The 22,960-nt window shown below is 33.6% G+C and overlaps 4 protein-coding genes across 9 annotated transcripts; 3 read left to right on the forward strand and 1 right to left on the reverse strand.

The window, feature by feature from the left end:
- Positions 1 to 5,509: 5,509 nt before the first annotated feature.
- LOC111443436 lies at positions 5,510 to 9,286 on the reverse strand. Its single transcript, XM_023081244.1, has 5 exons — positions 8,812 to 9,286; positions 8,647 to 8,724; positions 8,277 to 8,358; positions 6,966 to 7,108; positions 5,510 to 5,879 (listed from the first exon to the last, which is right to left on the reverse strand). The coding sequence occupies exons 1-5, from the start codon at positions 9,112 to 9,114 to the stop codon at positions 5,676 to 5,678; spliced, it is 810 nt and encodes a 269-aa protein (XP_022937012.1). The 5' UTR covers positions 9,115 to 9,286; the 3' UTR covers positions 5,510 to 5,675.
- Positions 9,287 to 9,691: 405 nt separating this feature from the next.
- Positions 9,692 to 11,878, forward strand: LOC111443435 (pentatricopeptide repeat-containing protein At1g77360, mitochondrial-like). The gene has a single exon (XM_023081243.1). It carries the CDS (start codon positions 10,112 to 10,114, stop codon positions 11,576 to 11,578), a length of 1,467 nt encoding a protein of 488 aa, XP_022937011.1. The 5' UTR covers positions 9,692 to 10,111; the 3' UTR covers positions 11,579 to 11,878.
- Positions 11,879 to 12,447: 569 nt separating this feature from the next.
- LOC111443437 lies at positions 12,448 to 13,388 on the forward strand. Its single transcript, XM_023081245.1, has 2 exons — positions 12,448 to 12,584; positions 12,678 to 13,388. Exons 1-2 carry the CDS (start codon positions 12,549 to 12,551, stop codon positions 13,281 to 13,283), a joined length of 642 nt encoding a protein of 213 aa, XP_022937013.1. The 5' UTR covers positions 12,448 to 12,548; the 3' UTR covers positions 13,284 to 13,388.
- Positions 13,389 to 14,373: 985 nt separating this feature from the next.
- Positions 14,374 to 19,048, forward strand: LOC111442593. Of its 6 annotated transcripts, XM_023080009.1 has the most exons (8): positions 14,535 to 14,620; positions 14,943 to 15,102; positions 15,208 to 15,296; positions 15,389 to 15,466; positions 15,622 to 15,718; positions 16,459 to 16,638; positions 18,099 to 18,306; positions 18,400 to 19,048. In XM_023080009.1, the coding sequence occupies exons 5-8, from the start codon at positions 15,653 to 15,655 to the stop codon at positions 18,723 to 18,725; spliced, it is 780 nt and encodes a 259-aa protein (XP_022935777.1). In that variant the 5' UTR covers positions 14,535 to 14,620; positions 14,943 to 15,102; positions 15,208 to 15,296; positions 15,389 to 15,466; positions 15,622 to 15,652; the 3' UTR covers positions 18,726 to 19,048. The 6 variants fall into 6 exon arrangements, with proteins under 6 accessions (XP_022935771.1, XP_022935777.1, XP_022935772.1 ...); XM_023080004.1 differs by having other exon boundaries at positions 15,389 to 15,718; XM_023080005.1 differs by lacking the exon at positions 14,535 to 14,620 and adding an exon at positions 14,635 to 14,866 and having other exon boundaries at positions 15,389 to 15,718.
- The last annotated feature ends 3,912 nt before the right edge of the window (positions 19,049 to 22,960 follow it).

Below are 22,960 nucleotides of genomic sequence, written 5' to 3' on the forward strand. Positions count from 1 at the left end.
TTTTTTTTTTTTTTTTTTTTTTTTTTTTTTTTTTTTTTTTTTTTTTTTAAGTTCAAGTATATTATTGGAGAGAAAATGCACCGTGGATATTTTTATTAATTTAGTCTTCAAATTATTATTATTATTTGTTTCATTTGAGATTTAATTATAAAATAATAATAATTAAATAGTTAAGATATATTTTTAAAAATTATTTAATGTCTTTTTTTTTTATTAATAAAACATAAAACTAAAAGAATGAAATAAAGACTCTTTAATAAAAGAGCAAATTCAAACAAAATATTTTAGAAATAAAATTGATATACTAAAAATCATTAACCTGAAAAACAATTTCTTTTTTTGAAATTAAAAAAAAAAAAGACTTTGATTAGACAAAACCAAATCGAGATGAATTAAAAAAATAGCTTCAACTTTAATAAAATAAAATGATATCAAAATCTGAGATTATTAAGTTTTAATTAAATTAAAATGCTTCTTCCACTCATCTTATAATCAAATATAAATTTGACACAATTAATAATACTTTTTATCTTCCTAAAAAATAAATAAAATAAAATAAAATAAATAATACTTTTCATCAGCCGATGAATCTTGATGTGACTATTTAATTTATTTACAATAATATGCTTTTTTTTTCTTATGAATTTCTTTTTTTAATTAATGAATTGGGATATGATAAGTTTAATTAATATCAAATTATCTCAATAATAAATTAAAGTGTATAAATTTGATTAAGATTTTATATATTTAAATTTCTCCACGTTACATGTTTAAATTAAAAAATTAATTAATATAGAAAAAATGAAAGAATTTTTTTATTAAAAAAAAAAAAAACTCTTATAATTTTTATTTTTATTTTTTAGAATATTCTTTGAGAATATTCGACTTAAAAACTTTTATTGATAGGAAAAGAAATTGGTACCAATTTGTACTTTGAAAGTCAGAATTACAAAAGTTCCTGGGAGTGGGCCCTACCATATAATTGGCTGGTTTTTTTATTCCTCAAATATTAATAATAATAATAATAATAAATAAATAAATAAAAAATAAAAACATTCGATGGTTTCTATTAATAACAAACAAGTAGGCTAATGGGAAATTAATTATTATTTATTTAATGTGTTTTCTTTAGTCAAGTAGAAATTAAAATAATCATCATTTTAAATATTATATTTATATTTAGGTCTATTTAGTCTCTACACTTATATCCTAAAATTCAAATATAAATATGATATATTAATTATTTTTTAATTTTAGATTTATCGAAACTTTATTAGATAAAAAAAAGTTTAATGATTTATTAGGGGTGATGTAAAAAAAAAAAAAAACTTAATATTCAAATAGTAAATTTATAATTTGATTAAAATCATTTTGTCTTAATTGAAATGTCAACTAACACTCTTTTATGGCGTGTGTTGTCGAGAAAGCTTAGATTCCGAATAAGTGATGTTGGATTGGCGAACACAAACCTTGCCTAAGGTTCGAGAAGCCACAAAACCGAAGCGAAAAATATATATGGAGCTTAATTCTCCTTTTAAGACTAGCCATGAGCGTGTCATAATCATGAAACTGCGCGGTTGAAAAATATAGGACCATGACATTTCAAATCAAGTGTTTATTTTAAGGGATTTCAGATCTAAAATAAAATATTCAATGAGTTGTTGAAGTGCTCATTAGATCTAAATTCAAAACTATACAAATTCAAACAACTTTTTCATTCTCTCTTCTACATTCAATGATACAAACCTGTCAGTTTTATTAGGACGAACACCCAAGTTATTCTGAGATCCCACATCAATTGGAGAGAGGATCGAGTGCCAGCAAGTATGCTGGGCCTCGAAAGGATATGTATTGTGAGATCCCACATCAATTGGAGAACAAAACAAAACATGATTTATAAGAATATAAAAAACTTCTCTCGAACAGACGTGTTTTAAAAACCTTGAAGAGAAGCCCAAAAACAAAAACACAAAAAAAAAAAAAACAATATCTGCTAGCGATGGGATTAGGTTGTTACCGGTGCCATGTCCGATAAATTTCAAGATTTTCACACGCTCGGGACCTATATTCCACAAGTCCTACCATAATTATCAAATGCATTATTAGCTAAACTTAAACCACCTCTTCTATTAACACTACTAATAATAACAAGTATAGAAAAAATGGTATCATTTAAGGATAATATTTAAAATTTTAGAGTAGAAAACACTCTCAACTTGGTCACTAAAATTCTTCCATAAACCTTAAACATGAATTATTTAAAAGACGATAATTATATTAATGAAAGAATCTAGCTCGTTCATAGTCCATAAGCCATTGTCGGCCTTTGAATTCCATATGAAGATTCCTCGGTTCAAGCCTTATTTCCAAAACCTTTTTTTTTTTAATAATATTTTAATTTCTTTTAATACCAGCAAGTGGGATTTTTGTGACATATAAATTTAAGTAAATGGGCAGTTTGTTGAATAATTAAAAATAAAAAATAAAAAAGAAAAAAAGAAAATTGCACGTTTTGGAGGGAGGTCCTATTTGAGGGCACTTTCTCTCACACTAGAACAATAAAATAAAACCCACTGGATTACCCAATTCATTGACCACCATAAAGCCTGCTCTAATTTTTATAATTTTATGACACAAAACCAGCTTTATCAAATAATAATAATAATAATATATCTTCGACTAATTTAAGAAATGATCATAGGTTATAATCAAAGAATACTATCTCTATTGGTACGAGACTTTTTGAAGAAGCCCAAAGCAAAGTCATGAGAGCTTATGCTTAAAGTGAACAATATCATATCATTTGTGGAGAGTCGTGTTTATCTAACATGGTATCAAAGCCATATCCTAAACTTAGTCATGTCGATAGAATCCTCAAATGCCTCAAAGGCATAGTAAAAAATAACTAAGACTCCAAAAGAAAAGGAGTCGAGCCTCGATTAGGGGAGGTGTACTTTATTCGAGAGGAGGTGTTAGATGAAAGTCCCACATCAGTTAATTTAGGGAATGATCAGGTTTATAATCAAAGAATACTATTTTCATTGGTATGAGACCAATATCATACCATTGTGGAGAGTCATGTTCATTTAACAATATATATTTTAAAAAAAGACAATAATTTTAAAAAGATAGATGGAAGATATTTTCTTAAATCTTGGAAGAAAAAAAAAAGGTAAGATTAGAAACTAATTCAAACCCTTCACAAGACAAATAAAATGAGAAATTGTTAAAATAAAATAAAATAAATAATTTTTATATTTAAAGTTAAAAGTACCTTAAAACTTTATCTAATATACATAAAAATTTAAATTATAAATTTAGACTTTAACTTTTTTAAATTTGTGTCTAAAACTTATAAAAAAATGCTTAAATGTCCTTTAAATTTCGCGTTCTAACAGGTAAAAGAACAATTAGGACACTAAGTTTTTCCATCTAATATCTTCGTAAATTTGTATATAAAAAAAAAAAGAATTAAACAAGTAAATAAAATACATATTAACGTTAAAAAACTAAACTTATAATTTAACAAACAAAATAATAATACGTTCGTAAATTTGTATAGGTTAAGCATGAATGTGTTTTTGAAGTTTTTTCGTAAAATATTGTAAAATGGAAGGGGGAAAATCCACCAAGTAGATGGTTGAGCATAGGAAAAAACAACACCAAAGAATATTCAAGCTTGGCATCCAATGAAGGCTTTTAAATATCTTAGATTGGTAATCAAATTGATATTATAAAAACAAATATCAAATTGAGATGATAGTTAATTTATGATAAAATTGAAGTAGTGGAACATACACCAAGGCCAACGAGTTTGCTGGCGTTGTCCTTTGGCGGCCACTTGTGTATATTTTTGGTGCAATTTTTATAATTCAATTATCAAATTATATGAGCTGTACAGTTGTTTGGGGGACATAATAGTAATTTTCTTAAAGAGAGAAATTTGAAAATCATTTTAAGGAATCTTTTTAAAAATATATTTGTAAATATATTTGTATTAAGCAAGTAGGGAATTGAGATTACGAGAAATCTCTCTCCACTCCCTACTCCATTTACCATTTAAACCGAGAGAATATAATCTCTGTCCCGACTCCATTTATCTAATGAAGAGAAATCTCTCTCCACTGTCTACTCCATTTACCATTTAAACCGAGAGAATATAATCTCTGTCCCGACTCCATTTATCTAATGAAGAGAAATCTCTCTCCACTGTCTACTCCATTTATCATTTAAACCGAGAGAATATAATCTCTGTCCCTGACTCCATTTATCTAATGAAGAGAAATCTCTTCCCACTCACTCCTTACTTCATTTACCATTTAAATCGAGAATTTTCACCCTGTTCAAAACGAATTCTCACTAGACTTCGACTCAACAAGTTAAATAAACATTTCTAATAAACATAAAAAGTGGTTGAAAAATAATATCAAGAAGATTAATAATATCAACATTAATAATGGAAAAGCATATATAAAGTTAGTAAAAGAAAATATGTACAAAAGAAGCATAGCATAAGAATATGTAAAGTTAGATATTATTGGAGTAAATCCACAGTTATTTAAGGTATTCCACTAGTTAGTCGCAATATTTATTAATAAAATATAAATAAAATATGATGATGTCGTCAAGTAATATTATATTGGTAATTTGAATGTATTTCTTTTTAAGTTAGTCATATATCATATTTTATTGCACTTACAAAAATTTTAACTAAATAATATAATTCATAAAATATCTAGTTAAAATATCTATTCTCGAACAACAGAGGAGAGGTCAAATCCTTTCAACCATGAAGGAATCGTTATGAAATAAAAAAAAATGAATAATTTAATGCAAGAGGGGTTATAATTTATCCAAAATATTCAGCACTCTTGGATCTCCTTCAAGTTGGGCTATTTATATTCCATTTGAATTTTTTTTTTTCAATTATATCTTTTCTTCTACTTATTATTATTTTATCTTGTTGAAGAACTTTTTGTTGCTAATTTTAATATAAAGTTAAAATATAATTTTTTGTTGGATGATGAAAGTCCACATCAACTAATTTAGGAAATGATCATGAGTTTATAATAAAAAATACTCTCTTCATTGTTATAAGACCTTTTAGGAAGCCTAGAACAAAGACATAAGAGCTTATGCTTAAAGTCAAAGGGGACAATATCATACCATTGTGGAGAGTCGTGTTCGTCTACCATGGTATCAGAGTCATGCCTTAAACTTAGTTGTGTTAATAGATTGGTAAATCCTCAAATGTCGAACAATGGACTCCAAAAGAAAAGGAGTCGAGCCTCCTTGAAGGCATAGTAAAAAATGACTAAGGCTACGAAAAAAAAAAAAAAAAGAGTCGAACCTCGATTAAGGGGAGACGTACTTTTGTTCGAGGGGAGGTGTTGGTGTTGGATGATGAAAGTGTCCCACGTGAGAGTCGTGTTAGCCTAACCATTTTAATTCTTATATTTTAGTGCCAAAGGGCTCTCTAAAATTTTATTATCTTCTTATTTATTTACTCTTTTGCAGTCAATTTACACTACAGTAACATCTTCTTACAGTAATCTCACAACCATTTACAAGAACATTTCATGGTTTCAACCGTTTTCAGAGGGAAGGCCAAACAAAGGGGGAAAAAAAGGGCATTATATTTTTTATATTTTTACATAACTTATTACTAATTAATTTCATTCGGTTAGTTTAGAGAGCAAAAACAAGGTAGCAGAGGAAAGGAATATTGAAACAGCTAAGCAAAGCAAATCACCTGGAGATTGAATGACCACCTTTTTACTCTTGTCAAAAAACCCAATTAGAAGCAGCATTACTATGACATGCCCCAGCTTTGTTTTCAGCTCGTTTACGGTTGTTATGTTCATCCATTTCGGTCGTTCCTGCATATATTCAATCATATAAAACTGTAATATAAATTAACATTAGCTAATCTATATTATGTGTGTTCTTGTGAGCATGTTAATATCCCTCCGATTCTATTGAACACTAATAACTGATTCTATTGAACAACTTGAGATCCCATATTGGTTGGAGAGGAGAACGAAACATTCTTTATAAGAGTGTAGAAACCTCTCACCAGTAGATGTGTTTTAAAAACTTGGGGTTGTAGCGATAGGCTTGGGGCATTACAAATGATACAAGAGTCAGACATCAGGCTATGGGCCAGCGAGGAGGCTGAGGCCCGAAAGGGGTGAACATGAGGCAATGTACCAGCAAGGACGTTGGGCCCCGAAGGGTGTAGATTGAGGGGGTTCCACATCTATTGGAGAAGGAAACAAATGCCAGTGAGAACGCTGGCCGCAAAAGAGGGTGGATTGTGAGATCTCACATTGGTTAGGGAGAAGAACTAAATATTCTTTATAACGGTGTAGAAACCTCTCACTATTAAACTCATTTTAAAAACCTTGAGAACAAACTCGAAAGGGAAAGCCTAAAGAGGACAATATCTGCTAGCGGTGGACTTGGCCAATGAGATGTTTGGGTATGCCATTATCAAAATCCATTTTTAGGCTCAATTAGGGCCCAGACATCCAACTACAGCTAGAATGTTATTTCGACCACAAATATAGAGACATGTTGATAACAATTTAGTCACTAAGTAACAATATTCTCTATAATTTAAAATTAATAACAATTTAATCTCTAAGCTCTAGTACATACAAGTTGTAATGTTGGTTTGAGCCTAGATCACACCAGCCCATCACTTTTTTGTTTTCTCATATGGAGAATTCATTTTTAGTAGATTTTTCACGATAGGGACTAAGTCATCACAAAGTTCAAGAACTAAAGTAGGACGAGTTTTAAGCTAACGAGACTAAATCGAGGAGGAAAACTTTAGGGACAAAATATGATTTTGAATGCATAAAAAAATAAACTAAACAAAAGAACTACAATCACAATGACTACCGAGCAGCAGGTAACAGTAGAGAAACTGCATCACAATTACAGGGATAAGATTGACTAACCTTTAAAGTGAACAAGCCAAATAAGTTGGATCTATGCAAAACGCTTCTCTCTGAAAATGACCGTGCACTTCCAAGATTGCTGATAAACAGTTCATAGAGACCCGTGCCAAAGACTAGCATAACAGTTCCTAAGAGATAAACATCTGCAAACCATTTGAAGCAAGAATTTAATGACCTTGAATTTTTTAGATTTTTTTATGAGTCGTGTTTTTATTGAGACAAAATGAACCCCAAGAAGAGTCCAACTAACCTAAGAGGGATAATTTATGAATGTCTAGGGGCAGGAAAATTTACAGGCTGATTAAGTTAACTTATTCCACTGATATCTATGTTTAATGATCAAACAAGCACAAAATTTAGTACGCTATTCAGACATCCATCTGCATGACTTATACAATCACGAGAGAACTCAACAATGTTAACCAAACAACCAATTGAAGAATTAAATGAAAACCTGAACCAGAATCCTAAACAATAATTGATAAGGGTTCAACTTCCCTTTATAAGTATTGTTTCTAAACTATTACAATTCAACCAATCCATTAATATTTTATTAAATTTTCCATTTGAGTAAAGCTGCCCCAGCCCACTGTTCTTAGTTTTCCCTTCTCCAGAATCCCTCACACCCCATAAAACTATTAACTTACTTGTGGGTTCTTTAGGATTCCTTCTCATCTCAATCATTTGAGCCTTCATAGATTCATTCTCAGTGTAGTTCGATCTCAGTTTGTACTTGATTATATGTCATAAATATTAGAAGATGAACTGGTTATCGTGGAGGAATGAAATTGATTTATTTAACATTTGTGGCTGTGCAATTGTGTTACACATTATGTGACATATTATTTTAATCCACCATGAACCTGATGTACAGTCAGATGATCTTTTATGGTAAATTATTATAACTAAGTTATGGCATTTTGATGTACAAAGTAACAGTATTTAGGTTCAAGAGCATATAAAGCAACAACAAAAAATAATAATAAATGGTAGAAGTTAGTGAGTTCAGTAGAACAAGTGGCTACCTTAGTTTCATTATAAAAATAAGTCAACTTAGAAGCAAATAAAAACATGAAAAAGCTTCTAATGCAGCAGTAATGCCAACAAAACACCTATTAATAATGAAAACGTGTATTTACTTCCACAGATCGTGTGCCCTAGTACTCAACCTAAACTTCGAATAGGATCAAATTTCTTTTCATAAAGACTCAAAGATACTTTTTATAACAAAATTATGAACATTGAACACAGATTTGACAAACGGAAAACAGAGAAAAGAACATTAGTTTGAGAGTACTTCACAGTAAGTACCTATGGCCTCAACTAGCAACATAATCACTTTTCCACGATTTACAAAATATTCTGATAAAGATGCTGCTACATGAACGCACCCCTGCATTGCATAAGCACGTATAAAATTAGAAAATCAAGAAAGGCAGACCGCGTATTATATATTTAATGAAATTCAACAGACAACGTGTGGTGCTAATGATTATTCAAGTACACCAATCAACAAGAATAAAAAGACAAATATACCATATATTCTCCAACCAAGGTTCAGCAATATAGAATCTTGAAGAAAAATCTCAGTTCAAAGATTCCCAACACAGACAATGAAACACAAATCATGCCCTATGAAAACAGAATAATGTGATAGAGAGCTGAAAGGTAGTCATCATACCTTGACGAAACAGAGTACAGACCCAATAAGAGACCCTAAGACGCCCAAAAACGCCATGAATCGGCATCGATAAATGGCCTGAAATCCCACGAAGTGATATTGTCACACTATAAAAGCTACTATGATTATGAATTAAACAGGCACCCAGGAATTAAAGGTTCAAACCTTTTCTAGGCCCTCCTCGACAGTATCCAACTTTTCCAGTGCCGACGTCCGAGACGCAGCGCCAACATCGGATTGGACAAAAGGAGCAGAAGCAGCCGGAACTTGAGGCCCTGAACTGGGACTTGCACAAGCAGGAAATCTACGGCCACAACCACCAACAAGGTCGGCTCTATAACCAAAAATACCATTGAACTTTGGATTGGGTTGCTGGTGCTGGTAGGCTTGGATGATGATCGTGGAAGGTCGGGCGGTGGTCGTTAGAGTTCTGATAGGGCCAGTAATCAAGGATGGAGACGGTTGCATGGTGGCAGCCGGAGATGGAAGGGTATACAAAGTGTTTTAACATCAAAGAAGATTGCCGTACGGTGGCGCCAGCCACTGAACTCCGAGGAAATGGCAGTTGAAGATAGTTAAGACTTAAAAGATAGGGGCTGAAGTTATGGGCCTCGTTTAAAGTTGGGATACTCCATGGTCAGTTTGTTCTCTGTTTCATTACGGCACGTTGATATTGCATTTCATAATTGAATATAACTAGTAGAAAAAAAAAATCCAATCCTACCAATTTTGAATATAAACTTTAAATTATTCAAATTCTGTAATTATATATTAATAAATTGTGTTCTTAATACCAAAATTAGTATTATTGTTCATGTGTTTAAATAATTGTGATGTTTTTATTAATAGTTTAAACTCAGAAGTTAATCACTACACTCTCTAATAGAATTCAATCATAATCTCTAATTATCATCCAATCAAAAAGAATTTAATAGTTGAAACATATATATAGAGATTCCATATATTCATTCCTATCTTTGGCTCTATAAGATAAAATTATTAATTAAAAAAAAAAACAAAACAAGAGATTTTTATCATCCTAGTCACTCCCAAGCCCAATCCACTTTGAACCCCTAAACAAAGTTGAGGCCCAAGGTCTCGTTTCAAGGGTCAGTTCCCGCGAATTGGGCTTCATCACGAACGACAACTGTACCATCTTCTTCCCCCCTACAGAGCATGACTGCTCACTCTACTGAGGCTCAAGGAACCTCTCTTCCATCTGTCTCAGCACCTGTCGGTCCCTTCGTCTTTGCAAATTCAAATAGCTTCACTCGTTTTAGAGTTCCAAAATACCAGACGGAGGTTTACTGACCGACTTCTAAACTCTTCACATTTCCTCTCACAAAAGCTTTTCTCTCCTATTGAGATCGGGAAACGAAGAAAAGTTATGATTGATCGTCTTAGTCCAAATGGTTTCTTCCTGGTTGAACAATTGTGGATTTCATATGGTTGTTTGAGGTGATGAATGGTGGAAGCCATGGCTGAAAACCCTAAAATTGGTGTAAAAAAGCCTTTCAAACTCCCCCCCAGTTCCTCGCCTCCGTTGGCCAAATCCCCTCGCCTCCCCGTGCATCTCGACGCGCCTGACATATCGCCGGCTGCCAAAACCGTTTGCAAAGTCCTGGTCAGAGCCTCACCAAATGATGTAGAAGCCGCGCTCTCCGCGACGGGAGTAGTTCCGTCGACAGAGCTTGTCCAAGAAGTTCTAAGGGTTTCTTATAACTATCCGTCGTCGGCGATCAAATTCTTCCGGTGGGCGAGGCAGTTGGCGAAGCAGTCGGCGTACTCGTGGAATCTGATGGTTGATTTGCTGGGCAAGAATGAATTGTTTGATCAAATGTGGAACGCCATCCGCACGATGAGAGAAGAAAAAGTCCTTTCATTACCAACTTTCGTGTCTGTTTTTGGGAGTTATTGTTCTGCTGGCAGGTTCAAAGATGCGATTAAGAGCTTTGAAGTGATGGATAGGTACGACGTCGAGAAGGATGTGGTGGCGGTGAATTCTCTACTGAGTGCAATTTGCACCGAGGAAAATCAAACATCAAAGGCTTGGGAGTTCTTTGAAAAGCACAAAGAGAAGATTCCTCTAGATGGGGACTCATACGCCATTTTATTGGAAGGATGGGAGAAAGATGGCAATGTGGAGAAAGCCGAGGTTACATTTGATGAAATGGTGAAAAGAGTCGGTTGGAATCCTGAAAATGTTTCAGCTTATGATGCATTTTTGATAACATTGGTTCGTCGGGGCCAATCTGCAGAGGCAGTTAAAGTTCTACTAGAAATAAAGAACAATGGTTGCTCTCCAGGTTTGAAATTCCTATCCAATGCTCTTGATAGTCTCATTAACCAAAATGATGCAACCCATGCGATTCTATTGTGGGATATAGTTGTGGGAAGTGGATTAGTTCCAAACTTGATTATGTACAATGCCATAATCGGACTGCTTAGTGAGAAGGGTAAAATTGAAGACTCATTTCGGCTCTTGGACGCCATGGTTTTCCATGGAGCTTTTCCCAACTCCCTCACTTACAACCTGATCTTCAGCTGTTTGATTAAGAATAAGAAAGTTAAGGAAGCAAGCCAATTTTTCAGGGAGATGGTAAAGAATGAGTGCCCTCCTACTCCTTCTAATTGTGCTGCAGCTATCACAATGTTGTTTGATGGTTATGACCCTGAAACAGCCATTGATATATGGAACTTCATGGTTGATAATAACATCAAGCCTATGGATGCAAGTGCAAATGCACTGCTTATTGGTCTCTGCGACTTGGATCGATTAACAGAGGTTAGGCGATTCGCTGATGATATGCTAGATCAACGAATCGGAATATTCGAATCGACTATGAAGTTCTTACGGAATGGTTTCTATCAACAGAGGGGAAGATTCAGAGATAGTTATGATAGTCTTTTCCGTAGGTGGAGAGACTCCTAAACTTTGTAGTTTTTCCCTCTCTTCATCCATTTTTGGTGTTTTCACAAGGTTAATACATAGAAACATTAGTGATTTCCTAGAGGCAAGTAGGGTTACCTGTTCTACACAAATCATTTTGACCTTAGCAATTTCACCTACTTCACCTTATCAGAAGCTCTTTTTTTTCCCTTACTATTGCCCCATCTTTGTATAGTCTTCGTTCTTAAGGTAGGTTGAAGTAACAGTGAAATGAAAATATTGTTGAAGCCATAAGATTCAAATCAAATTATAATTCAAATGGTAAAATAATCGTATCTGATATCTAAATGTTATAAGCTTTTGTCCATAGTTAGGTTGAGATAAATATTAGTCGAATTACCTGTTGGAACATTCAGATGTCGATAACGTCATTTTTCCATAAGCTCGATCATAACTCGACTGCTTTCGACATGGACTGTCGATAGATCAAAAGCAACTCAGACGTCTTTCTCTGTGCTCCAGCTAGAAAATTCCAGTGTAAGTTTGGAATTTTGCTTTCTAAACCAAAGTAAAGAGAACAAAAAAAAAAAACTCAGTTCCAATAATATGTCCAAAAAAAACTCAGAGCCAATTTGTTCAAAAGAAGTTCGAAGTATGATTTCTAAAGCAGAACTACAAAAGTAATATCATTGTCGAATTCAGACTAAACATTTAATCCGATCTAACTAGAACACATAATCATGAACATTGTCTTTTGTTAATTTAAATGAAGCATTATATTATCATCAGTACTGTTATGGATTCAAAAAGGAACTCTTAAGTATAATTGAAGGAAACAATTAGTCGACAAAGCTTTGGATAAATTCTCAGATAACAAATATGCTCTAACAGTAGGAGTTCTTTACCTTTAGATGCGTTAAAAATAAGGAAAGGAAGATACCAAAGCCTTCGCCGCCCATCGCTGCAACTTCTTGACAGGCTTGCATTCCTTCCTCAGTGTCTTTTCTCTGCCATGCCTAAAATTGAGCTCTGCAACACAACAAAAGTGGTGAGATCATCTGCCAATTCAAATATACCTTCACTTTTACTTTCTTTTCAGTCTAGATTGCAATTAGTTTATGAGAAATTGCATTGGTCTCAGATGCCACCAAATTTCCTATCCAGCCTAAAGCGACATACTCATCCCCTAATTTGGATTGCCGGCATAATCTGCGCCACCATAGCTGTTGCTGTGATTATCGCAGGCATTGTTATCTTCATCGGCTACGTGACGATCCGCCCTACGGTGCCTTCAATCAGCGTAACCGACGGACATCTCGATAGAATCCGAAACAGCAGAATCGGATTGCTTGAAGTCCAGATGAAGATCGTCGTCCGAGCCGAGAATCAAAATGCTAGAGCACAGGCAAGCTTCTCACATACCGATTTCGTCCTGATCTTCGACGGCATAGAAATCGCATCACTGGTGGCTCACCGGCCGTTCAAAGTGAATAAGATGAGTTACCTGGATTTGCATTTCTTAGTGGAATCATCGGCTATTCCGCTCAATCCTATGCAGATGCAGCATCTAAGCTGGTCGCTGAATAGGAATTTGATGCAATTCGATCTTAAAGGAAGCTCCAGAACTCGATGGCGAGTTGGAGTTCTGGGACCGCTCAAGTTTTGGTGCCATTTGAACTGTCGCCTCAGGTTTTACCCGCGCAATGGAAGCTACATTCCCGCGCCTTGTTCTTCAAAGGATAAGTAATTTGCGGAAGAACTGAAATTTTGAATTAATTTTAAAACCACAAATACGTATAAATACGTATAAACGACACCGTTTTATCAGTTTTCTTTCTTTTTTAATTTCCCCCCCCCCAAAAAAATCTCCTCGATATTTATTTTTTTTAAATCAATATTATTAGTACAACAAACGTCAAAATCTCAAGTTTATGATAATTACCCTTAGTTATACTCACGTGTATTTACTTTTTTTACCGTTGGTAAATAAATTTTAACTTTGACAGAAAATTTAATGTAGATGAAAAATAACCTGACGAGTTTGTATAAATGAACTTGGATATCAACTAACCTAACTACCGAACCCACAAAATATATAGTAATTTTTTAATTAAACTAATACAATAGCAGAGATGTAAAAATGAGCCTAGTTCAACGTATACCATAAGGTCGAAATTTTAGGGCATGGTTGTGATACTATGTTATGAATCACGACTCTCTACGATGGCATGATATTGTCCACTTTGAGTGTATGCTCTCATGGCTTTGCTTTGGACTTCCCCAAAATGTCTCATTTCAATGGAGATACTATTCCTCACTTATAAACTCGTGATATTCCAAGATTCACTCCCAATAATCATTCCTGAACAGTATTAGGTTTAAAAAATAATCTGGAATTAACAACGTTAATATTTATAAAAAAATAAAAAGTTTGAAAATTTATTTACCATTAATATTTGAACAAAAATCATCTATGGCTCTTCGTTTATTTTTCTAATCTTTAATGTCACTGTCGAAAATTCATGAATATTTTTTTAAATATATTTTTTAATGACATTTTTGAAGATTTTATTTTTAATTTAAGAATATTAATGAAATTTTAAAAAGAGTATTTTTCATTTAATATATATATATATATTGAAGTTTTAAATATTTTTTTAAAATTTTTTTAAAATTTAAAATATATTTTTAAGAAAAATGAAAAATTTTAAAATATTTTTATAACTTTTTAGCATATAAAATATTATATTTAATAAAGTATTTATATTAATTTATTTCCATTTCATAAATAAGCATTTGAGTGCTAATTTCACCGTGTAGCAGTGAAAGAGACGACAGAGAATTTAATGAGAAAAAGAAATTGTGAAAGCGGTTAAGCGGCGCCATATTAGCTTTTCGTTCAAGGTCAAGGTTCCCTCCATGTTCATTTCATCACCATTTCTCGGACGTGTCAATCATGGAGTTGCCATATTTCCAGATGCCATTTTCTCAGAACTCTCTCCCATGCAGAGTCTCTCTCTCTCCAGCTCTGCCTTTTTGCCGCGATTCTCCCGTGCTCTAATTCGTCTACATTCTCCTCTTGCTGTAAGCTTTTGTTTCATCGCATCGCTTTTATTAACTCGCTTCAATTAATTTCCGTTACTTACTTGATTTGCGTTGTTTTTTGATCCATTATGATGTAGGAATGATTCTGTAGTTTAAATATCAACAATCGCACTTCATTCACTTAGGTTCATTGGATTTCTGTGTGATATAAGAAAATGTGAGTGGTGGAAGATGAAAAAGGAAGCGAAAATTGATGGACGGACTTTCGATAGTTGTTTTTCTTTGGTATTGTCATAAGAAAGTGTGATTGAGGGGATTTTTGGCGTGGTTTTTTCTTTATCATTAGTCACTATTTTTTCAGTGAACTCAATTTCGTTCCTGTTAAATAATCAATAGCACGGTGCCAAAATTCTGAAGACTGCTTGATAATCGAGAGAAAACGGATTAGTTTTTGAGTTGTTTTGTTGAAGGAATCTGATCCATCTCCCTGTGGTGCACCCTGAAATTGGGGAATAACACTCGTACGTTATTGTAGACTTTTGAGATGCATCGATGCTATTTTCTTCTTTCGTCATTTATGTTAAGATTCAGTTAATAAAAAGGTCCACTATCCTTCTATTCTCAAGTTCTTCTTATCACGGGATTCTGGGTGTCCGGACTGTGAAGTAATGGCCTGCACTGCATAATCTAATGATTAGCTTTGGAGGAAATTTTGGTATCAACTTTGTACCTGCTTAAATGATATCAAAATTTATTATGTAACTTCCTCAGCCCCAGTTTGGTTGAAGTGATTTGTTTGTTATGCAGAATTTGGATTCAATAAATCTGGTTACAGCTTCGGGAAAGTCATTGGCATGTAGTTTTGCAAGAAAGGTAGCAGTACTGGTGGGTTCAATGGCTTTGTTATACGAGTTTCTGAATATCACAATATTATTTATCACGTGGCCTTTCTCGTTTTTCATAAGTACATGCTCATTAATCTTGAAAACCTTTGTTGTTGTCGTTCAAACTTGGTTGGAGCTGTTGAAAACCTCGGTCAGTCTTCACTTGAATATATTGTGGACAACTTTGATGTGGATAATTGCATTTGTCTCCCTTCCTGGACGAATTTTAGCTGCTTTAAAGAGGGAAAGGCAGGTTAGCCCTCTCGCCCTGTTGTTTCTTGATTGCCATCTGTGCTTGTTCAATGATGATGTATTTTGTTTCTGTCTTTTCTTTTCTCTGTTTTTGATTTGAGATTTGTCTTTGAGGAAAATATGCACATAGAAAAATATTCTTCAACTTACGGTAGTAGATTTAGACTTAAACTTTTCATAGACAACCATATGACGATTCCATTTGCTTACACATAGGAGTTAACTGGCTACTCAAATTTCATAGACATGACACTAATTCCAGATATAAACAGGTGTGATATTAAAGTGGTAGATTTTGAAAAGTTCAAATAATTACAAATATTTCCTGAGTTCAAAATTTATTCGGAAGTCCTTAATATTCAAAAGCAAAAAAAAAAAAGTTATGTTAATAAGTTATAATAACTTGGAAAGGGATTAGGAAACATACCATCGAGTTCTTTGCAGCCTGAGTAATGAAACAACAATTTGAATTGTTTTACTTATTACTAATCGATTGGAGAAGTGTTGTTCAAGTTCATATTATTGACATTTTGAATTTGTTCTTATGTTTGGTATGAATATAGCAGAAAGTTCATATTATTGACATTTTGAATTTGTTCTGATTTTTTTTGTTGGTCGCTTATGGAATCTTTACTAGTCATTAAGTAATTGAAGTATTGGAGTACCAAGTCGGCTACTTAGGAAGATTCTGTTAATTTGGTTTTGCGATTTTTTCACTTGATAATGAATGATTTTATGCAGTTGCAAAAAAATTTGCAATTTCTGGCAATTGAGTTCGACAATGTTTTGTGGGAAAGAAAGGAGCTTCAAAAACAATTCCAGACTGCTATGAAAGAGCAGAAGATGATGGAGTTGATGTTAGACGAACTTGAAATGATACATGAAAAGGCGACCAACAAGATTGCACTCTTAGAAAGTGAGGTAATGGGCCTATCTATCTCCTTCAGGCTCTAGCTCCTGTACTAAATGTCATAAATTACGTCGTGGAAGGTTAAAACTCAGAACGACTACCATAGTTTCAATAAGAAGTGGAGGGAGGAATTTATGCAGTTGGTAAAGGAGAGGTTGAACTTTGACATCAAAACTTGGTTTACTTCTTATGAGTTGAACCTCTTATATCTTTCAAGAACTCGGTGGAAAATTCCGTACAATGTATTAACAAATAAAATCTCTCTCTCACACACACACACACACACACAATGACACAGTTATAATGTGAATGTAACTTTTAAGACGTTAGAATTTGCAGCAAAACTGTTTCCTGTTCGTTTGTCCCATGCTCCATGTGCAACCGGTTTGAGTTACTGTCATCTCTCATGGAATGATATTAACGTGAATTTGTGTTGATGAGTGCAATAAAACATTGATGTAAATTGATTCCGAGAAAGAAAAATGTGTTTTCCTTTTACTCTTTAGGTTGCTTAAAAAATCACCTGGAAATCTTTGCTTGTGTTGAACCATGTGGTTCTGAATTCTGATAAATATTGCTACTCAGTTGTGATATTTCAAGTAATACCAGCCAATGTTTTACATGAAGCCAAGGAAATTGCCGTTTCATATTTTTCAACAATATATGCCTATTTAGGATTCATACTAGTTTGTTCTTTCACTCTTGACATGTTTTTCCTAAATTTACTCAAAATCACACAGCGATCTTTAATCTATTAAGTTAGACCAAAGCTATTCCTTTTAAGTTTCTACCTAGTTGCTTTGGAAATTCAATTGTGTCCCAAGTTCAAGGCAGGCTCCTGCAGCCAGCAGCCAGCAGCCAGATAGTCTAATCTTTGTTATAAGGTGGTTAGTTGTTTTGTTATTTGCAAGTGGTTGAGCTGTAATTAGTTATATATTTAAGAGTTAGTTTGTTCTGTTATTTTCCTTCTGGTTTTCTTTTTAAGGAGCTTCGATCAGGCTTGTAAAGCATCTGAATATGTCAATAATACATTCTGCTAATGCATCGCATCAAAATTTCTCTGGTGTGAATTAACATTAGTTGTGTGTATTGACATGTGGAATGGGATGTTTAATTATTTACTAGTCCTGTGAGTTTTTCTCCAAAATTATAATATAGCTAAGTTTTTGGCATTTCATTAAAATCCTTTACTGCAACAGCATGCATCATTCTTCTTGAGCGATCATTCTTAATAATTGTCACAAGGTTATGCAAAGAGTTCAAATCAATTTTAGCTATCTTACATTCTTATGTAGAAAAAGAGGAAAGACACGGCCATGGTTGTGTGTATGATGGGAAAATGTCAGTTCATGTGAATGATTACGTCATAACCTCGACTGTCTATTCTTGTTATTGTTGTGTGATATGTTAATAGTAGCTTAGCAATATTTCCTGCTTCCAATAAACTGTGTGCCATAATTTGTTCCATCAGGTGCAGAAATTGAGAAATGAAAATCTTCGACTACAAGAAATCAAAGGTAAGGCATATTGGAGCTTAAAAGGTCTTGATGTCAAAAGTGAAGCACAAAAAACTGGCAGAGTTGGCAGCGACATTACCTATGGTATCTCATCATGCTCATCCAGCTATAGTGACAGCAGCCTTGTTCAAGACCTCTCTCGAAGTGATGCTTTGAAAGACGGTAATGTATCTAAAGAAAAATTGATCACAATTTTAGAGTCTGGGTTTCAGTCTGGTGTGCTCATCCACAATCATACTTCCAAAATCCTATCAGAAGATGAAGATATCACTGAAATTCTTGATGAACAAAGGGAGGTTGCAGTTCACCGAAGTCTATTCAGTACCCTATTGTCGCTTTTGGTTGGAGTGATTATATGGAAAGCTGAAGAGCCTCACTTGTGCCTTGTAGTGGCTCTCATGTTTGTGGTTAGCATCTCATTGAAGAGCGTAGTTGAGTTCTTCACCACTATTAAGAATAAACCTGCTTTGGATGCTGTTGCTCTTTTGAGCTTCAACTGGTTTGTGCTTGGAATACTGGCATATCCAACACTGCCAAATATGGCTCGTGTGCTTGCCCCTCTGGCCTCAAGGGTTGTCTGAAAGAACGTGGAATGGTTCGGTTTCTCCATTTCCTGATTCGATCAGAACTACTTGGCCTGGAAAGTTGAGAGGTACATCACCTAATACCACTAGACAGATGTTAGATCATAAAACTTTATCTTCCAGTCGTGACTTCCCGTAGCATGTTATATCATCACGTTTGAGAAATTTTGATGCTTGAAGATGAGGATGCAATAGTGTTTTATATATATAAACATGGATGCAAGTAGTGTTTATAACTTGTAAATGTTTCAAGACTTTCTACTTGAATCTAACTTATTGGTTCTCTTCTTGTATGACTATGATTGGTCTGTTCTCATGTCTTTCCAAGCTTAATGAACAGCTAGCAACTGATTGAGTTGCAACGTCGGAAGTCCACAATTATGAGTCATCATATTTGGGGACTTTTATGATGTAAACCAAGTATTGCGATCTATCATGGGATCCACCCGACTCATGGGTCTCTGATGTTTGGGGTCCTAGTAGAAGCCACATCAAAAAGAAGAAGCAAAACAAAACAAGTATTTGTTCGATGTGTTGACTGCCTTAGCTCAAAGGCATTGGAGTTTTCAGGTAAGTTAAAAATTTCTCTCCACTCTAATTCGTGTCGTATGGTAAGTTAAAATTTTCTCTCCACTCTAATTAGAAATTTATCATATGGGTATCATATGCCTGCACGTGTGCACGTATATATCAACTAGCTGATATCCTTGACTGCAAAAGCGTTCCGAGTGGTTAGCAAACTATTCGGGGAGTCGCATACTTTTCGTTTTTAACATGTTCATGTCTAATTCATGTTGGACACTTTTACCATTATACATATGCATTTTATTCAAAATACATATCAACTAGACCATTGTTCAGTATATATCTAACACCCTAATACACAACAAAAATAACAATTTTTTTAGAGTAAGGTATATAGAATTGTCTCAAGCATATAAGTTAATTATATATATATTCTTAGAAAAATGTAAATGCTTGTATGTCGTGTCTGTATTCATGCTTTTGTTGGCCTACATGGGTCGGGTCGGTGGTTGCGGTGGTAAACCATAGGCAACCATATTTTAGAAGGTATATTCAAGCCCTAATGGAACTTTGAATTGTTGTTAAAATTGTTTTGAATGGAAGGACAAATGTGTGGCTGGGGTCTCTGCTCATTGAATAAAGTCTACATTTTTGTCTTAAGCTTTAGACTTAAAGTGGATTCATTCTGCTTAATTTAGCCCTCTGTGCTTTGGTGCATTAAATGTTTGGTTTTGGATGCTTGGATTCTCTTTTGCCACATTACTTTGCAGCGTTGTCTTTATTCTTGTCATATTGGTTGGCCGACTTGTCGGTTCAATGCTCCGGGGACCAGCTTTTGTTACATATATATATATATATATATATATATGGTTGCTATTAAGCACAATATTATGAGAGAGAAAGCTATTTGATGCTCAGGGTTATTGGTAGAGTTGAAGTGTCGTAATCAGTCAGATGTTTTGCTTTTTTAATTAGTTGTTTGATGGTGATGTTTGGTTAAGGCAAAGATATTTGCTTTGTTCGAATTGTGACAATATGTTAATCCATATTTGATGGAGTTAATTGTGTCATTTGATTTTTTTTTTTAATTATATATTATTCTTTTGGAGTAGTATTACCTAATTTTTTCTTGTCAAGTTTAGTAACTTAGTTGCTTGATTTTGTGAACTCTTTTTTGTTGCTAGTGAAACTTCTTTCAAGGTTTCGAAGTATTAGTTAGATTCTCTCATACGTTTTTTTGTTTACTTTTTCTCAAGTTCATTGGATCTTTTTCCTCATACCAGAGTCTATTTTTTTCTTTAATTCCATCTCGAAGAGTGATTGAAATGAAGTCAGATATGTTTTGAAATTCGTGAAATCACGAATTTGAGACGATACTACATCTTTATTTGTTTTGTAATTGAGATAGTGGGTGGAGATGAGCATGGGGCTTGTAGCTTCATAAGATTGGAACATTTCTTTCTTCCATTCCATTCCGCCCCGACGAGTGATCGAGATGAGTTTAGTGATGCTTTCAAATTTGTGACAAATCACGAATTTGAAAGAATCATTGATACAATACTACATCTAGAAGTGTAATTGAGATAGTGGGGGAGAAACAGAGCGAGGTGGGGCTTGTAGCTCATAAGATTAGAACGTTTCTTTCTTTTATTCCATTCCATCTCGAAGAGTGATCGAGATGAGTTCAGTGATGATTTCAAATTTGTGACAAATCACAAATTTGAAAGAATCATAGATACAATACTACACCTAGAAGTTTGTTTGTTCTGTAATTGAGATAGTTGGGGAGAGGAACGAGGTGGGAGGTGGGGTTTGTAGATCATAAGATTAAAACATTTCTTTCTTCCATTCCATCTTAAAGAGGGATCAAGATGAAGAATTCAATCATGCTTTCAAACTCATGACAAATCACGAGTTTAAAAGAATCATCAACACAATACTGTTAGAGGTGGGACTTGTAGCTCATAAGATTAGAACACGAATGACAGTGTCGGGAGTTTGAATCCCTCTATGTCTATGTCCGTCCGCAATTAGACAAAAAGAGGAACACCATTGTTCGTATGTCACTATTATTTGCATTGGTTTTGGTAATTGTAGAAGGATCTAGTATAAATTGTTTGAAATATAAAGTATGAATTGTGTATTTTGATAGATTACAACGACACAGAAATCAAACAAAACTAGATTGCATGTCTATATCAAACAAGAAAAAGAATATTTACTGTTCCCCATTCAAAAAAACAAAGAGATAAGAACAATGGCACAAAGAAAGGGCCTTGAATAAAGGAGATTGCACCATTTCAAGGAAGTTCCTTTCAAATTGGGGACCAGCTGATGCCAAGTAGCTACCTAGCTACCTTACCGACCACCTAGCTTCCTTGTTTTATTATTATTTTTGTTTTGATTATGAAATCATTTTTCACATCCCATAATCTTATGGACTACTGATTAAATTTCATCTCAATAATTGATTCGAATGGAGCGCCCAATAATTTTCGTTATATTTCATTGCCCCGCCATTCTCTATTATTTAAATCATTGAATCGTAAACGTAACCTTTTCAATGATTAAATAATCTTGTAACCTTTTCAATGATTAAATAATCTTTCTTCAATGATTAAATAATCTTTGTGTTTGTTAATTTTGTTGGATTAACGTCCCACATTGTCTCCTGACTTTGGCTAATTTACGTTTACGATACAATGGTATGATATTGTGAAGAGTTGTGTTCATTTAATCGAGTTTTTCTCCAATTATTCTTATATATATATATAAGAATAATATATATACGTATGAGTAATTTTTTAATTTTTAGTTCGGTTTATGCATATTTAAGTAATTTTTTCAATAAAAAAATTAAAATTTGGGTGATGAGATGATAAATTTTCGTCTTTTAATTACCTTTTGTGTCCCCTTAATTTTGGGAACAATATTGAAATGGTTAAATTGTACCCTTTTTTACCATACCCTAAAAAGTTATACAATAAGGGAAATCATGTATTGTTTTTTTTTTTACAATTTTATTATTTAATGTACGAGATTTTACTTGGACCATAAAAAAATTGTATTAATAGTTGTATTAATAATATTTTGGTCCTCCTAATAAAAATGAGTCGGCTCAATTCAAAGGAAATTAGGTGGAAACTCTACAGACTAATTATGAAGCTATAAGACTAGAAATCGATCCCTATAAGACTAGAAATCGATCCCTATAATCAAAGTTATGTACTCTATAATATAGGACTTTTCTACCCAAAGAACCGAGAACATACCAAAGCTTTGGGATATTATTTTCGAGCTAGGACGAAACCCACCGTTTTATTTATTTATCTAGATAAATTTTTGTAACAAGGTAAATTTTATTATTATTATAAATAATATAGAGTTAAGTGATGGGTGATTTGATTTAAGTGTATGGTCCCAAATTCCAAGCACGGAGAGACAGAAAAGTCAACAGCTAAAATAATTAGGACAGAAATTGCAATGTGAATTGCTTGACAACTTCCATCATATTCTTTTTCCAATTTTCCATTATAATTATCTTTGACTATTGCCTTCAAAATCTCTATATATTTATATATCGACCTTCTAAAAGAAAAAAAGAAAGTCGAGGGTCCACCCGACTAGCACGCTAACTATAACATTCAACCACCAAGATCCAGACATAAAAAAAAAAAAAAAAAAATCGAAGGCTTGAACGGAGAAGG

Source organism: Cucurbita moschata, unplaced genomic scaffold, assembly GCF_002738365.1.
Source record: "Cucurbita moschata cultivar Rifu unplaced genomic scaffold, Cmos_1.0 Cmo_Scf00005, whole genome shotgun sequence".
In the NCBI taxonomy this organism is placed as follows: domain Eukaryota; kingdom Viridiplantae; phylum Streptophyta; class Magnoliopsida; order Cucurbitales; family Cucurbitaceae; genus Cucurbita; species Cucurbita moschata.